The sequence below is a fragment of the Alligator mississippiensis genome, chromosome 11 (assembly GCF_030867095.1).
Source record: "Alligator mississippiensis isolate rAllMis1 chromosome 11, rAllMis1, whole genome shotgun sequence".
Taxonomy (NCBI): domain Eukaryota; kingdom Metazoa; phylum Chordata; order Crocodylia; family Alligatoridae; genus Alligator; species Alligator mississippiensis.
The window spans coordinates 16,256,638-16,273,706 of NC_081834.1; the positions used below are offsets into that span (position 1 = coordinate 16,256,638).

Sequence of the window (17,069 nt, forward strand, 5' to 3'; positions counted from 1 at the left end):
ATACAGGATCCTCTATAAAGGGGGTTGCTACACTCTTGAGGATGTGGTCTGTGGGCAGCCTGCCCTATCAGAAGGGGTCGGGGGACCTCCATATCATGGGTGTGCCCTGTATGGCATGCCCCCCTGCGAAGAGTGCCTTGCTGTCAGGGACATGCTCTGTGTAATTAATCCTTTTGTGGCCCCTGAGCAACTGATGGCCTGATGACCCTATTGCCACCCCTATATTTAGCTTCTGAATAAAGGGAAGATCCATCAAGGGGTGGGTCTGAGGCTTCAAAAAGGCCCAAGGACTCATGGTATCCATGGATCTTTAGCTGGGAATCCCACTTTTAGACTTTTCTGGAGTCTGCTGTGAGGACTAGGTAGAATTAGTAAGGCTGGTAACCCTCTTCACAAGTCCTTTTATTTTGGGAGGCCTGGACTGGATCCAGACCTCCTGGAGCTTTAATCTGCCCCAAGCACACATCTGGATGGTCCCAGTGGTCTGTCAATTGCTGCATTCCCCATATTGTGCCATGTGGTCAAGGCATGCACCCAAGGAGATCAGAGGAAGTGTTACCTTGTCCCCATGTGCATCCATTTAAATGAAACCCCTCAACCTGTAGAGAGGTCCAGAGGAAACAGTTGGCCAGGCCAGGATTCTCTGGTTAAAAGTAAACAGCATGTTGGCAACACTTCCATGAATACAGCAGATAAAACACTGGCCACAGGCTGTCTTCTCCAGACATGGAGGCACCAGGCCCACAGCAAGCTGCATGAGGCTGGTTCCTTGCTGAGCCCACTCCTGCAGGAAGCCCCTTTGAAGTGCTGGGCTCACACATGGGTTCATTGCAGGACTGAGGCTTAACTGTTCACAAATGAAGCCCTTTTCCACCTTTTATCCAGAGATCTGAAAGCTCATATGGGTGCTACAGGTTTAATCCCAGGTTGAGAAATAAGAGGTCCTGGAAGGAGGGTGCATCAGTTTAGTGCTCGTCTCTCACCCTGGTGCTTGAATTTTTTTCCCCCCACTTTTTCCCCTTTAAAAATCCAAAAGGGCTGGCATTTTATCAGGCAAACGATATGCAGATTAACTTTTGTAATGTAGCAGCTTCTAACAGACACAGCGAGACTTGGCTCTACTGTGCAGTTCCTCACTGTTCATTTAAAACATTTTAAAGGATTAAAAAAAAAAATGATCTGACTGCCTCGATGAAAGGAAATTTTAAGATTTCTGTTCTGTTTCTTACACTGAAGAATTTACTGAAGGAAGCAAACCAGCAAGAACAAGTATTTTTTTGTGACTTAGCAATGGCACCACCTGCTGCTGAAGAGGAAAATTACCACTCATTTACTCATCGTGATAGGACTTCTCCCAACTCTGCTAAAATTAGACTTCAAGAAGTAAGTTGCTCCTTTTTTTGTCTGTCTCTTAACATCTCCTGATACTTCTACAGTTCAGCAAGATTCCCCTGAGAAAGGCCCTTTTATGCTGAAACAAAACTTTTATGGTGTCTTACAAAACTATCATAGCCAGTTCTTTCTTCAATGATTTAACTTAAAGAGAAAAGACAGGTTTTTTTCCATGCTATTAGCCTACGATTTTATATCATGCATGCTCCCCAACAGCTATAATTTCTTGTGGACTGAGATGAGGTTCACTGCATCCAGTGAACTACAATAAATTGGGTTTTCTGGGTTTATAGGTACAGAGAACTTTTAGAAGTATTCTTAGACTGGATTTCTATTGGGAAGAAGAGGGGAGGATCATCCTTTTAAACTCCAAACTATTTAAACTTCTACACATACAAGTTTAATTACAGTTTAATTACATTAACTGAAGTTTAATTTACAGTTAATTACATTAACTGAAAACTTATAAATGCTAGAAATAGTTGCTTGCATTTTCAAAGGCGATTTAGGGTTTCCAACTTTATACACCATGAAGGGACACATTTCTGGAAAGCACTAAGGTCCAGATCTTCAAAAGTATTTAGACAAATATATCACTTTGAATCAATTAGAGTACTTAAATACCTTTGTGCAACTCTGGTCTAAGCACCTATCCTAAGCACCTGCAAATCAGGCTTCTTTACAATGCTGGAAGTTGGGCATCCAAACCCTAAATTCCAAAAAGTTGACCAGCATGTCTATAGAGTTTAGCAATAAATGAAAATAGCATTACATGAAATAAATGAATAAATAAATTAAAATAGCAATTGTTTGGGAGACAGAATTTCATTTAGAGCTTGATAATATGAAGAAGAAAGCATTGCATAAAAAAATCTATCCCGAACGTGCAGTTGGCTCAATAAGATATCACCCTCAGAAATCCTCGCCTCTTGCATGACACTTCCATACAAGCCTGTAGACAACTTGCAGTCTCTTTTGAAAGTTTGAAAGAAACATTATGATGCGAAGAAACCAAATCCAGGCAGACCTGGACAGGTTAGAGAAGTGGGCAGAGAACAATAGGATGCAGTTCAACAAGAACAAGTGCAAGGTGCTGCACCTAGGAAGAGGGAATCACCAGCACACCTACAGGCTGGGGGATGACCTCAGCAGCACAGCAGCAGAAAGAGATCTTGGAGTTGTTGTCGACTCCAAGATGAATATAAGTCTTCAGTGTGACGAAGTAATTAGCAAAGCTAGCCACACTTTGTCATGCATTAGTAGGTGCATCACGAACAGGTTCAGGGAGGTGATGCTTCCCCTTTATGCAGCACTGGTCAGGCCGCAGTTGAAGTACTGTGTCCAGTTTTGGGCACCGCAATTCAAGAGGGATGTGGACAACCTTGAGAGGGTCCAGAGGAGGGCCACTCACATGGTTTGAGACCTGCAGGGAAGGCCCTATGAGGAAAAGTTGAGGGACCTGGACCTTTTCAGCCTCCGCAAGAGAAGGCTGAGGGGGAAATCATGCGGCAGTATACAAATTAACCAGGGAGGGGTGTGGGGGTGGGGGGACGCGCAGCAGGGAATATGAGATGCTCTATTTATCAGAGCACCCCTTAGAATAACCAGGAACAACGGCTACTAGCTGATAGAGAGCAGATTTAGGTTGGACATCAGAAAGAACTTCTTCATGGTTAGCGTTGCCAGAAACTGGAATGGGCTTCCAAGGGAGGTGGTGCTCTCCCTTGCCTTGGGGGTCTTCAAGAAGAGACTGGACAAGCACCTGACTGGGGTCACATTATACCAGCACTTTTTCCTGCCGTGGGCAGGGGGTTGGACTCGATGATCCATTGAGGTTCCTTCCGACCCTAGTATCTATGAATCTAAGAATCTATCATCAAACAAATCTGCTAATTGTTCTGTTTACACCAAATAATTTACTACCCCTGAAATTCTCAGATACAAGTTAAAATCCAGGCTGATGTTTGTGCAAATCAAGCTCAGATAATTAAAAATATTGTGTGTCTCTTTTTTTCAGGAATCCCCAACTGGTGTCTGTAAAGAAAGGCCTTTGGAAACACAGAATAATTGTTTTCTGCACTGTAAAGCTACCTGTCAGAGGACTCGCAGTAATTCAACCAGTAAGTTTCTAAGAAGAATTTTTTTCTGTTCTAAAATCTGGAAAGTCTAAATGCATGGAAATTTATGGAGTTTTGATACTGTGATATAGTTAGAAACAGCACTTCTTGTCATGATTTATCCTGCAGGTTTCAGCTGAAGTATGTCCAATGAGATTTGTGGTGCGTGAAGCAGCAGCATTAAAAACAGAGTCAGATATTTGTGCCTATTGATGAATCATGATCTGCGTTCATAAAAATTACATCCTAAATATGTGCACATCTATTTACACATTCTAAAAGTACACAAGAAACAGGTTTACACTTGTTCAGAAAAAAACGTGGCTGGCAATAGAAGTAACATTAACAGAAATATTTTTTAAATGAAAATATTATGTATTAAGAGTCATTTTAACATTCTTCTGAAGAGTTATTAAGTGGCAACATTTTAACCTTGATATTCACAATTGTGGGCTCACCTCTTTCCATGCATTCACCCATACACTTGGCAACTGTTTGTCTGTTTTCTTGATTTGCACTTATAAATAATGTTTGAAATCTCAGCCCCTTTGAAGATAATGCCAAAGCTTGCATTGATTTTTCTGGGGCCAGTATTTCAGCTAATGTGTTTGTATGAAAAGGGTATGTGAATTTGACTTAGAGATGTATTTTGGCAGACCCCTTTGTAAGGTTGGCCAAAGTGAGTGAAAATGCAAATGCGAAACAAATAGCAACATTGTTAAAAGTCAATCATATATTTACAATTACTTATAAATTGTAAATTTATAAATATATTTATAAAAGTGTTTTGGTACATGTCACAGGGGCAGGGACACATTTAAATAAATCAGTTCTATGTTGGGAATATTGCCTGAAATCAGCATCAATGCCTGTGCTGTAGAGTTAGTATAAGTGTGGGTACTAAATGAGGCATCTGGAGAGAGAGTTTATGAACTATGCTGTATTCTCCCCCTTTTTGTCATTACACATACAGATGTCCCATGAAAATACTTTTTGACAGCATATTTTATCTTTTTCTTGAAGTCTTTCAAACATTGAATTTACTTCCACATATGAAAGGTTTTTTTGGCATTTTAATGTCTCCTAGAAACAGGGTACAATACTGCAATCACTGCATAGATGTCCCATTTGCAGTTCCTGCAGAGAGATCATGCAGGGCCAGTCAGTACAGTACAGCATCTGTTCTCTAATCGAAGAGTGATACCATGTCTTCTAAATAATGAGCCCTTTCAATTTGCTTTGCGTTTATACAATAAAATATTCATCATGTGGAAATGATTATTTACAATGCTGTGGGCTGTTTTCCATTAAAAATTTGAGAGTGATCAATCTGTTCTTCAAGCAAAATAGTTAAATGCATTGGCTTGTGACCCGAGTCTAAGAGGCTTTGCCTTTGCCAAGATACCCTAGCAATGGGCACACTAGAATTATAGTGAGAGAAGCATACTGAAAAGTAAGGAAAGGACATCTGCTTTTGAAATCTTCCTTTGGTTATTTTTGCTGTGTGCTCTTCATTCTTATGAGTCACAAACTCATTTCATGCAACATATATGAACCTGAATAAATTTGCTTCCCCAAGTAGATTTGATCTACTCCATGCACTTAAAAGTGTGGGTTAGATAACTGGGATACAAATACACCACACACAAGAGCTTCTTGGGGTTGCATCAAGAAAGCAGTTTCTCGGCACCAAACAGTTCCATCTGCTTACTAGGGCTGTGCAAAATGTTACCCAGAGTTTCGTTTCGGAGTTGTTTCAATGCTTTTCGAGCTCAAAACAGAGAAATCAAAATGAAACAAAAGCCTTTGAAACAGCTTCGAAACGAAATAAGGGAACTCAAAACATTTTGAAAGTTTTGAAACATTTCAAGTTTTGAAGCCAGGCTTACTAGCTTCAGCGCCCATCCCCCCAGCAGGCAGGTTGGGGGCTCACCCACACCCCTGGGAGGGCTGCGGGGGCTGTGCCAGAGTCCTCCCAGGGGTGCGGGTCGCTGATCTGCCTGCTAGATGAGAGAAGCTGGGCGCTGCTGCCTGGGACCGGCACCAGGAAGATCGGTGCTGCCGCCAGTCCCAGGCAGCAGCACCCGCTCCTCTCACCCCGCACCCAGGAAGGGCTGCAGGGGCTGTGCCAGAGTCCTCCCGGGGGTGTGGGCATCTAATCTGCCTGCCAGATGATGGACCGGCGCTGGGCACAGCGTGCACCCAGTGCCAGGAAGATTGGTGCTGCTGTTGGCCCCAGGCAGCAGCACCTGGCTCCTGTCATCTGGCAGGCAGATCAGGGGGGCACACCCCTGGGAGGACTCCAGCACGGCCCCTGCAGCCCTCCCAGGGGTGCCAGCAGGCCCTGCTGACAGGACCCGGGTACTGCTGCCTAGGGCCAGTGGCAGCACCAATCTTCCAGGCACCGGTCCCTGCCTCCTCTCATCCGGCAGGCAGTTTGGGGGCTTGCCTGCACCCCTGGGAGGGCTATGGGGGCTGTGCCAGAGTCCTCCTGGGGATGCAGGCCCCCAATCTGCCTGCCGGATGATACACCAGTGCTGGGCACAGCCCACATCCAGTGCCAGCAAGATCGGTGCTGCCACTGTCCCCAGTAGGCAGCACCCAGCTCCTGTCTCCCGGCAGGCAGATTGGGGGCATGCACCGCTGGGAGGACTCCGGCAGTCCCAGGGGTGTTGGTGGGCCCCCGATCTGCCTGCCGGCTGACAGGAGCTGGATGCTGCTGCCTGGGGCCAGAGGCAGCCAGGGCCATCCCTGGGGGTGGGGGTGAATTGGGGCAACTGCCCCGGGCCCCGCACTTTGGGGGACCCCGCAGAGCTGGGCAGAGTGGCTGTGGTGATTCTGCACCGCTGCCGCCGGTGGCTTTGCATCTGGCCACTCGCTATCCCTGCCCCTGCCTGCCACCACTGCCATCAGCTTCTTTGCATCCAGGGCATGCAGGATTGGGGTGGGGGCAAGTCCCCACATGAACTAATTTGCTCTGGGTCCTGCACCCTCCTTGGCGGTGGCAGCAGTGGTAGGAGGCGGGGTAGCAAGGAAGCTGCATCCAGGGCACACGGGATCGAGTTGGGGGCCAGTCCCCGCACAAACTGATTTGCCCTGGGCCCCACACCTCAACCCGAGGAGGGTGCAGGGCCCGAGGCAAATCAGTTCATGCAGGGACCTGCCCCCACCCCAATCCTGTGCACCCTGGATGCAAAGAAGCTGCCATCAGTGGCAATGGTGGGGAAGGGGTAGTGAGAGGCCAGACGCAAAGCTGCTGGCACTGGCAGTGCAGTCACCACGGCTACTCCGCCCAGCTCTGTGGGGCCCCCCAAAGCATGGGGCCTAGGGCGGTTGCCCTGATTTGCCCCCAACAGGGATGGCCCTAGCACCAGGCGGCAGCACCTGTCTCCTGTCAGCCAGCAGGCAGTTCTGGGGCCCGCCAGCACCGTCGGGAGGGCTGCAGGGGCCGTGCTGGACTCCTCCCAGGGGTGCGGGCCCCTGATCTGCTTGCCGGCTGACAGGAACTGGGTGCTGCTGCCTGGAGCCAGTGGCAGCACTGATCTTCCCAGGCACTGGGTGCAGGCTGTGCCCAGCACCGGTCTGTCATCTGGCAGGCAGATCAGGGGCCCACACCCCTGGGAGGACTCTGGCACAGCCCCTGCAGCCCTCCCAGGGGTGCAAGCAAGCCCCCAATCTGCCTGCCTGCTGCATTTTATGTTTCCCCATAATAACCTATGTGCAAAACATTGAAACAGCAAAACAGTTTCGATGAAATGAAATGGAACCGTGCTTTCGAAATGAAATGAAACTTGAAACGAAACAGTTCTGTTGAATCGTCAAAACAGAAGTTGAATCGGAACGGTGCTGTTTTGCACAGCCCTACTGCCTACAGAGTATACCTGACCTCTTCCTTGGTGATTTTCCTACATTCATTATGTCTGATTTTTTTCTGGACACGGCTATGTTACACACTAGAAGACCTTAGCAGTAGATTCATAGATTCATAGATTATAGAGTCGGAAGGGATCCAGTGGATCATCATGTTCAACCCTCTGCCCCTGGCAGGAAAGAGGATCAAGGTCAGATGACCCTAGCCAGGTGATTGTCAAGCCTCCTCTTGAAGACCTCCAAGTTAGATGATAGTACTACCTCTCTTGGAAGCCCATTCCAGACTCTGGCACCCATTATTCCTGGTTACTTCCGGGGGCGCTCTGGTAAACAGCACATCGCCAATTCCCTGCTGACCTCCCCTGATAAATTTATAGGCAGCTACAAGGTCACCCCTCAGCCATCTTTTGTAAAGGGTGAAGAGATCCAGATCCCTCAACCTCCCCTCGTAGGGTCTTTCACAGAGGCCACTAATCATGCGAGTGGCTTTTCTCTGAACCCTCTCCAGATTCTCCGTGTCCCTCTTGAAGTGTGGTACCCAAAACTGGACACAGTACTCCAACTGCGACCTGACCAATGCCGCATAGAGGGGGAGCATCACCTCCCTCGATCTGTTGATCATGCATCTGCTAATATATGACAAGGTGTGATTGGCTTTGTTGATGGCCTCATTATACCGCTGGCTCATGTTGGTCTTGGAGTCAACTATGACTCCAAGATCTCTCTCAGCTTCTGAGCTGCTGAGGAGGTCATCCCCCAACCTATAGATGTGCTGGGGATTCCTCCTTCTTAGGTGGAGTACCTTGCATTTATCTTTGTTGAATTGTATCCTATTTCATTCCGCCCATTGATCTAACCTGTCCAGATCGGCCTGTATCTGCTCCCTGCCCTCCGGTGTGTTAACTTTGCCCCATAACTTGGTATCATCTGTGAACTTGGAGAGGGTGCTCTCCACGTCCTCATCCAAATCACTGATGAAGATATTAAATAACACTGGTTCAAGGACCAAACCCTGCAGGACCTCACTGCCCACCTCCTTCCAGGCCGAAAATGACCTGTCCACCACCACTCTCTGGGTGGTCCCTAAGCCAGTTAGCCACCCACCTGACTATGTAGGCATCCACTCCACAGCCCGTCAGCTTCCCTATGAGAATAGGATGCAAAACTGTCAAAGGCCTTCCTAAAATCCAGGTAGATGACATCGGCCTCCGTTCCTGTGTCAAGGCAGTGTGCGACCTGGTCATAAAAGGCTATAAGGTTTGTCAGGCAGGATCTACCTGTGACGAACCCGTGCTGGTTTCCTTTCAGCATTGTTTCCCCTGCTGGGCCTTCACAAATGTGCTCTTTGATGATTTTTTCCAGTATTTTCCCAGGGATAGAGGTAAGACTGAGTGGCCTCAAGTTACCCAGCTCATCCCTTCTCCCCCTTCTTAAAAATGGGCACCATGTAGGCCATTTTCCAGTCCTCAGGGACCTGGCCAGAGCACCATGAGTGCTCAAACAGCCGTGCCAGTGGCTCAGCTATGGCACTGGCCAATTCCTTCAGCACCTGTGGATGGAGGTCATCCCGGCCAGCTGACTTGTACCCATCCAGCCCTTCCAAGTGCTCTTTAACTAATTCAGCACTAACCTTTGGTGGTCTGGTACCTTTTGGACATCTGTCTATGCTCAAGGGGAGGGAATTATCTTGGCCAGTACTCAGGAATACTGAAGCAAAGAACTCATTGAAGAGCTCTGCCTTTTTCTCTGCATCAACTGCCAACTGACCTGATTTGTCCTAGAGGGGCCCTATGTTACTTTGCACTTTCCTTTTGCTCGCTATGTATCTGTAGAAGGACTTTTTATTGTCCTTAATTGTTGAAGCCACCTAAGCTCCAGTCCTGCCTTGGCCTGCCTGACTCCCTGCAATAGCGCGCCAGGGTGGTGTATGCCTCCTTGGTGGCTGCCCCCTGCTTCCACTGCCTCTTCTCTTCAGTGAAGTGTGGGGCCGACTGCCATCCTTAGCCTCCGGGACACCCGGCATGTCCAACACACTGCGATGGGGCCTTGGGGCACCAGCTCTCTGCCCCAAGCCCTGGCCACAGCTCCCTCTCTGCTGCAGGGCTGGAGGCACAGCCGACTGCCGCTGCCTCCTTCTCCCAGGGCCTTCGAGGCTCTTCAGAGGGGTCTTTCTGCTTCCTCTGCTGGGTCAGCTCACCCCAGCTCTTCTTAGGCCTCCTGCGCCATTCCCCAGAGTCAGTGTCAGCAGCTCCCACACACCAGTTCGGCTGCTGCTTTTATCCCCTCCAGCAGTCCCTCCCTGGCTTGCAAACCGGCCAACCAGGGCTCAGGGTGGCAGGCTCCCAATCCCGGCCATCCCCCTTCCATGCAAATGAGGGGATCGAAAACCCCTTCTTTCGATTGGCTTCTCCTTTTCCACAGGGCAGGGCTCCCCTGCTCCACCCTTGGGGTCGCTCCGAGATCACTGGCACTGTTTCTAGCCCAGGGTAAGTATCTCGGGCCAATCTGGTGAGCCCACATTGGCAGTCTGTTACATGAACAGAAATCCTTACCTGATGTATCCCTACAGGATAAGTGAAAGCAGTTCAGCCTTATTGCTATACGATAGCTGTGAGGAGTATAGTAGCTGAGACAGTGGTGACATGTACAAGGATAGAACCAGATAAAACCATATTTTATATATCAACCACTATGCAAAAGGGTAGCCTGCCTGATCCTTCCAAGCCTCTACCTTTACAGCAATACTTAAGTCACATTCCTCCTCCTAGGTAGCAACCAGATAACGGTTGCTGAATCAGTGATTTATTACAGTTGCAAAGTCTGAATCAGGATTTTATCACAAAAAAAATCAACTTGAGCCACTGAAACCAATGCTTGTGAAAAATTGTGTGTTGTATGTCCTGTCTCTAATAGGTGTAAATCCTTACTGGATAGGGGAAATTGACTGTCCAATGGCCAAGAAAGCAGCAGCATACAGAGACAGACAGCCCCATTCTCTTTACTGTAACCAGAAATCACTCTCTCAACAGCTAGACTGTTCGGCAGGAAGAGCTCCGGTAAGTTCAACAGGAAATCACATGTCAGAAGGGCTAAATTCACTAGACTCAGTAAGAACACACCAAAGAATATTTGCATTTGGGTTTCCTGCAAGAACTTTCTCACTTTGACGGCCACATCATTGAGGCAGGAATAGCAATACAAAGAATCTGCATCTCTGTGCTACTTCAGCCATGCCACCTCTGCCTGTCAGCCCTTTCCCCATCCCAACTCCATACCTGCACAAAGCCATGAAAATGAATGTGTGCAAAACAAGGCCAGGATAGGAGGAGAGGCTACAGGACAGCATGGCAGCTTCCTGGCCGCTTCTCTAGGAAACCCCTGCCCCTCCATTTGCCCTATGCAGGGTTTTGTAGTTACACATGGATCCACAGAGGCCCCTTCTTCATTTCACCCTGAACACATGTGAATGTGTATGAAGTTAGCAGAGAGTGCACTAGCACAACCAGCCCTCAACCAGGGGATTAGCTCTGGGTATGGACAAACGTACCTCTTAGTCACTTGGAAAGGGGAGGGGAGCTGTTTCTCTGGAACCCACATCAGCTGTTACGATCTGTCTGCGTGATCCTATAGTGTTAGTGAAAAGTGGAATAATGCTAACTTTGGCCTTGAAGAAAGACGGGTTAAAGTTGTACTGTGTTTTTCCTACACTTGCATCACTACAGCATCATGGAGATGTAACATTGGCATCATAACAGTTTACACTGGTATCCTCTGATATCAATTGCTACATCTGTCTACATCCTCTCTGGTATAGCTAATCTGTCCTGCTGGCCACATCTAAGTAGCATGGAGCTTCTGCTAAAGGAAGTGCCCCTCCTCAGTGAGATAAATTTCAACCTTGGTGAATCAACTACATGTGAGTTTATACCTTTCTCTTAGTACATCCTTCAGGTCCCTAACAGGGATATAGTCCCTCATTCGAGGGGTAAATAATCCACCCTACTGATAGACACATGCGTATCAGAGCATATTTGTGGCCTGGCACAGACATCTCCTGGATCCTCACATTCGTAGCTCTGTACTGAGTGAATATTCATGTAATGCTCAAGGCTTATTTCCCGACATATGTAAAAGCTGATTTCTTGGCTGGGATCCCAAGCACTAGATTGTCCCACACCTGTTAGTTTCATTTTATTGCATAAACAAATTTGTAGAAAATCCAAACTTGCTCAGTTTCATTGGTAATGCATCTGGCCCTGCTGAACTTTATGTAAATTTAGCCTAGGGTAATAACTCAACTGTGTGCTTAAATTAGCTTCACAATATCCACTCTATAATGTTCAAAAAGGGGGGACTTCATTATGTGTATCACTATAGACTCTTATTAAAATTCATCGTGTCTCATGTGGTGAAGGAAGTGGTCAGTCTGTAAACAGTTATCAGCTTCTCACCATTTATGTTCAACAAAAAGTAAGTCCTACTTCTTACATTAATCAAGGGGGAGAATTCTACGCTGTTATTTAACAACAGTACATAGCACTTTAAATCTTCAATGCACTTGTAGAGGCATTGACTAATAGTATACCATCAAAGGCACTATATTATTGGTTACTATAATTTTCACCATTTTATGAACACCAAAACTGAAACACCGAAAACTTGTGACATGTCTGCATATACAGAAATAACCAGCAACAAATATAAGATTAGGAATAAGAATTTAACATTCTCAGTGCAGTCTTCAGACAATCCCTGTAATGACCCTAAAGTCCAAAAGCACAAATGCCTTGGCAAAAATGTGCATTTAAAGTACCACTAATATTTGTAGGGTAGAGACTCTCATCTGACACCAAGTAAATAAAGAGTACAGTTTGTTTCATTTATATGCATATCAGATTATTGCTTAATTCACTTAACTACATAACACACTAGCCCTAATTTTGTCCTATTGCTTATATTTTATGAAACATCAGCTACCCCCTTTTGGTTAAATGCACAAGGTCTTTATTATGCACAGGAATTCTTCAGCCTACTTTGCTGAATTCTTCTACTTTGAAATATAAGTGAGTAATTATGGAAATTGAGGGGGAGCTGTCAATTCCAAGCCTTCTAAAGTGCTGTGAGAAACAAGGGTGTGTATAGAAGTTGCTTTTTTTTTGTTGCCATTTAAAGCACTTTATTGCCATGACTTAACAGAAGTGCAGAGCTTTACAGCACTTTAAAACGGATACAGAGCTGTAAATTAATCCTTGTTAAATGAGGTATTGAATTTGAAGCACTGTATTTTACAGCACTTTAGCAACTTACAGTGTTTTAAATAACTTCTGTATGCTGGTCAAGTTTCTGACCAGTGGAGAAGCCCCAGGAGGCTGCAAAGCACCCCCTGCCTCCTAGCCTGGAAAGTGCGAGGAGGCTGAGAGGCCCCCCCCCACCAAACACTGTCGTGTTTAAGAGCACTGCAACTTTATAGTGCTATAAAAGTGCTCTAAATTACAGCACTGTAAAACATGCACAGAGCACTTCTGTACCCATCCCAGCAAGGAAACAAGTCTTGAAAAAGTATGAGCTTCTTTAGGCTATAGCCTACTTGTCAGCTGCTATAGATGGACTTGCAGAGAGCAGGAGGACGAAATAGAAAGGAATCAAGTCATTTAAATATTGTCTCACCCTGCCTTCTGCATAACTTCAGACTAACAGGACTAACTACCTCTCTCAAAGTCTTAATGAGTTGCAAAATATTTTGCACAGGCTGTTCCCTGGGATTGTTTACCCTCTGCACAAGTAAGGGCAGACTCACAGGAAGTGCATGGTCTTAAGGCCTTGCACCTGACTGGAGTACACTGTACATTACAAATCTAACACAGAATTGTAATTGCTGAGTATATAAACAATTATAGCAATGTTATCCTGTTGTAACCATGATGATCCAGAGAGCATGTAAGATGCAGATTTATTTGGTAATATCTTTCTTGTTGGGAGAGAGGTTAGATATGTTTTTCAGGCCCAAAATGCTCAGACCCGATGTAGGGTGTTTTGTGCCCCCATGATTGTCTTTTACAACAGGTTTACCAACTTTATAATTGGTCTAATAAAATATATTACTCATATAATTTTAGTGGGCTTAGAATAGCATATAGGCACATCCTCGGGGTTTAGTCTTAGTATCCTGTGCATTTGAAAAACTGCAGAAGTACTGGCTCTGGATTCAGACAATTCTGCTCAAATCCACTGGTGCCTGGCTAAACAAGCTCTCTGACTCATTTAGAAATTTACTTCCACCACTTAAAATCCTGTGCTTCCTGCTTGTGGGAATGTCATAGTTCTATTAAGGCTGCATTCTTTCTGTGCAGCATTCAGAAATCATGACCCATATTGTCATCCTGGGGATTTTCACACATTGTCACATTTCAATTAAAACCCCTGCTCAATAGAAACACTTCCTTGAAAAGTGAATAGAACGATAGACACATAAAAATGAGGATTACTTTACTAAAGTTATATTTAAAATAATCAAATATAAGGAGAGAAGATTGAAACAGGATTATAGGACTAAATGAGGTCTCCACTGGGACACTGAATTCAGTCCCCAAACCAGTTGTGTGTGTTCATCTGCTATGTATGAGAATGCCTGAAACTCCATTCAAACCATTGTTTTCTGTTTGCAGCCTGTTTCAAGACCTTCTAGATCACTCAGCAGTGCTCAGTTAATGCATGCATCTTGCAGTTCCCAAGCATCTGTAATCTCAAACATTGTGTTGATGAAAGGCCAAGGGAAGGTGAGATGCTTCTATGTACCATGTAATCAGTACCATGATTAAAGTGTTCACTGTTTTGTCAGGAATAAACTTCACTACCAAACGGGCAGGGAAGCTGGTAATAGGATATCAAGCCTTTGGGTTACCAGTTCAAATCCATCTATAGGCAGGAGTGAGCAAGAAGTCATCACCATCTATTGGCTCTCTGGTAGTCATCTGAGACCTAGTGGTAGTCACAGTTAGTTGCTATTGAATATATCCAAATCATGTAACTGATATTCCTTGACACCCTTCTTGGCAGTTTTAACAGAGAGGACAAGGCCTGAATGGGCACTTCTACACATGCTCCAAGGTGGGAGTAGGGGGTGCTTTAATTAGAACGGCTCTGAGAACTGCTCTAATTAAAGCGCCACAGTGTCTCGTGTATCAGTGTTCACGCACTCAAAAATGGTGGTGGGGTTGCTTGAACTAAAGTTCATTCAATGAGCTTCAGTTAAAGGCCCCCCGCTGCCCTTTTGAAGCATGGAGACGCTGATACACAAGACATGGAGGCTGTCTGGAGCACAGTATTTACGACGCTCCAGCAGACTTGACTAATTGAGTCTGCTCTGACGTGCTGTAATTACATCTACAGACACCCAATAAGCTTATCACTTCTGTAGCTGTTTCTTTCATGTCAGGGCTGAATGGTGGACTATCCTATCCATGCCACATCAGACCTGTGGGTGAATAACAGCTTTTATACAGCTCCTTTCCTAAGCCTCCACACAACAAAACTAACAGTTTGGTTGTATCTTCTTACCTGTTGAGCGCAGACTGCAAGGTGCCAGCTGCCCTCAACTAGCTTGAGCAGGGACTCAGCATCTGGCAAGATTAGAGTCTTGTTTTCTGCTCTGGTCTGATTTTGAAGGGGAAAGAAGTTTGATCATCCATCAAATCAGATACAGGCAAATAAGACCTCATTTATAAATACAGAGTATCACAGAAAATAGGACTGGAAGAGACCTCAGGAGGTCATATGCTAGTTTGAACCCCTATCGAAGGCAGAATCATTACTGCCTAAACCATCTCATCCAAGTGAGAGAGAAAATAGTTGCGCTTCCATATAAAAATGGGAAGGGGGTATGCTGTCCCTTTCTGGCTGCATATTTGCATAGCGCATGCAATTAGTTTTCACTGACTTTCATTTGCAACCTGGGATGCATAAATTGAGAATATGGAAGCTAAAAGCTTAAACATGGACTTTTAGGCTTGTAAATGCCTTAATAAAGATCAAACATTTCTAAATAACAGTCTTGATGACAGATCTGACTGAGAATCATTCTGTGAAGTGCAATAAAATACAAAAGTATTATTTATGACCTGGGTTATGGTAGCACTTGAGAGTCCTAGTTATGGATCTGGCCTTAGTACAATTTCAGAACATCCCTCATAAGTTAATAGGAATAAAATAATGCCACAACATGCTCAGATCATTCTTGTATCAAAAGCATTTCAAGAAGTGGTGGGGAGGGGGGAAACTGAGGTGAAAAGAGGTTTCTTCACTTACCCAAGATCCCATGTTGCATCAATGGCAAAGTGGGTAATAGATTGTAGACATAAGGAGTGTAAATGTGTGCTAACCATTATGCCTGGTTTCGTCAGAATATTTTAAAACTTCCAGTGCATTTACAGAATCAGATTGATTTGTTTTATTTAACATATTTTTAATGTATGGACACATGTTCACTATATTATTCTGACAATTTATATTGCCCACATAATGTTATACCACAGAAAACAAACCAAGATGTGAAATAAGTATGGATGCTGTCTCTCTCCTCTGCAAATTAGGGTCTGGGTTTCAGCATTGTCGGAGGGAAGGACAGTATTTATGGACCTATAGGCATCTACGTTAAGACTATCTTTCCAGGTGGAGCTGCTGCTGCTGATGGGAGGTTACAAGAAGGTGAGAAGTTACTAAAACATCTCTGGAACAATTTTTCAGGACGTTTAAAATATTTTAGTAAATATGTAAAACAGACCTTTAAAATACATAGCAAAGAAGAATCACGTGGCTTGAGGGGCTGGTGACATAAGGTGAAAACTCCAGCTCAAGTATTTTGTGAACAACGAGGTGATTTGGTTCCATTCCAACATGGCTAATGTCCACAATTTGAGGAAAGGGACTTGATGCCAGAAAGCTTGGCTAACATTCCCCCCACCTATACAGTTGATCCAATAAAAGATATCACCAAAAACACCCTTGTTTCTTGCGTATTTCCTAGACCATCACAGCTACAACACTCCAACCCTATCACAGCCTAATTGGCATGGTATGTATGGTTGCACTCAGAAGGGAGGCTAGCAAATGCCATGTTCTTTCTGGGCATTTATAAACAGAGCTGATGACAGAGAAATCAAATATTTTTGCTATTTTTATACCATCTTTTCAGCATAATTTCAATGCTTTTGAAATGCTCTGCCTATTCATTACTCTGTAAAATATAATAATCTAAGCTTCTCCAGCAGCTGCAAAGAGTCCTACCCTAATCAACTGTGGGCAAATTGAGTTCTCTTATTTGTAAAAAGGTACAGCACGCCATATTTATTATAGCAGCAGTATACTACTACTAATGGGCCTTATCTGGATCCATTAAAATCAGGGAGAGGTAACTTAGCCTCTAAACGGTATTTTTTCATCTGCATGCATTACTGCCTTTGCCTCAAGGCAAGACTGTTTTGGGATCATTTGTCTCTCAATTAGTAATGCAATTTTATTTTTGCTTTTCAAAACAGGTGATGAAATTCTGGAACTGAATGGAGAATCGATGTATGGATTAACGCATTATGATGCTTTACAAAAGTTCAAGGTTATGCCTTCTCTTCCTAGCATAATTTCTGTCTTTGCACATGTGTGGGAGAACTCACCCATTCATTTTTTTTTGTTTGTTTC

General features: G+C 44.9%; 1 protein-coding gene across 9 annotated transcripts in view; it reads left to right on the forward strand.

Moving 5' to 3' along the window:
- IL16 (interleukin 16) overlaps positions 1-17,069 on the forward strand; it is a 78,399-nt gene that overhangs the window by 35,709 nt on the left and 25,621 nt on the right. For 8 of the 9 annotated variants that reach the window (XR_009455559.1, XM_059714611.1, XM_059714613.1 and 5 more), the window contains 6 exons: positions 1,237-1,383; positions 3,410-3,512; positions 10,293-10,435; positions 14,045-14,155; positions 15,968-16,082; positions 16,913-16,986. Coding sequence is in view for 8 of the 9 variants with exons in the window: in XM_059714611.1 (XP_059570594.1) it covers positions 1,237-1,383; positions 3,410-3,512; positions 10,293-10,435; positions 14,045-14,155; positions 15,968-16,082; positions 16,913-16,986 (693 nt within the window). In the remaining variant the exon portion in view is untranslated. The remainder of the gene's footprint in view (positions 1-1,236; positions 1,384-3,409; positions 3,513-10,292; positions 10,436-14,044; positions 14,156-15,967; positions 16,083-16,912; positions 16,987-17,069) is intronic. The other variant, XM_059714618.1, reaches the window with a different exon arrangement.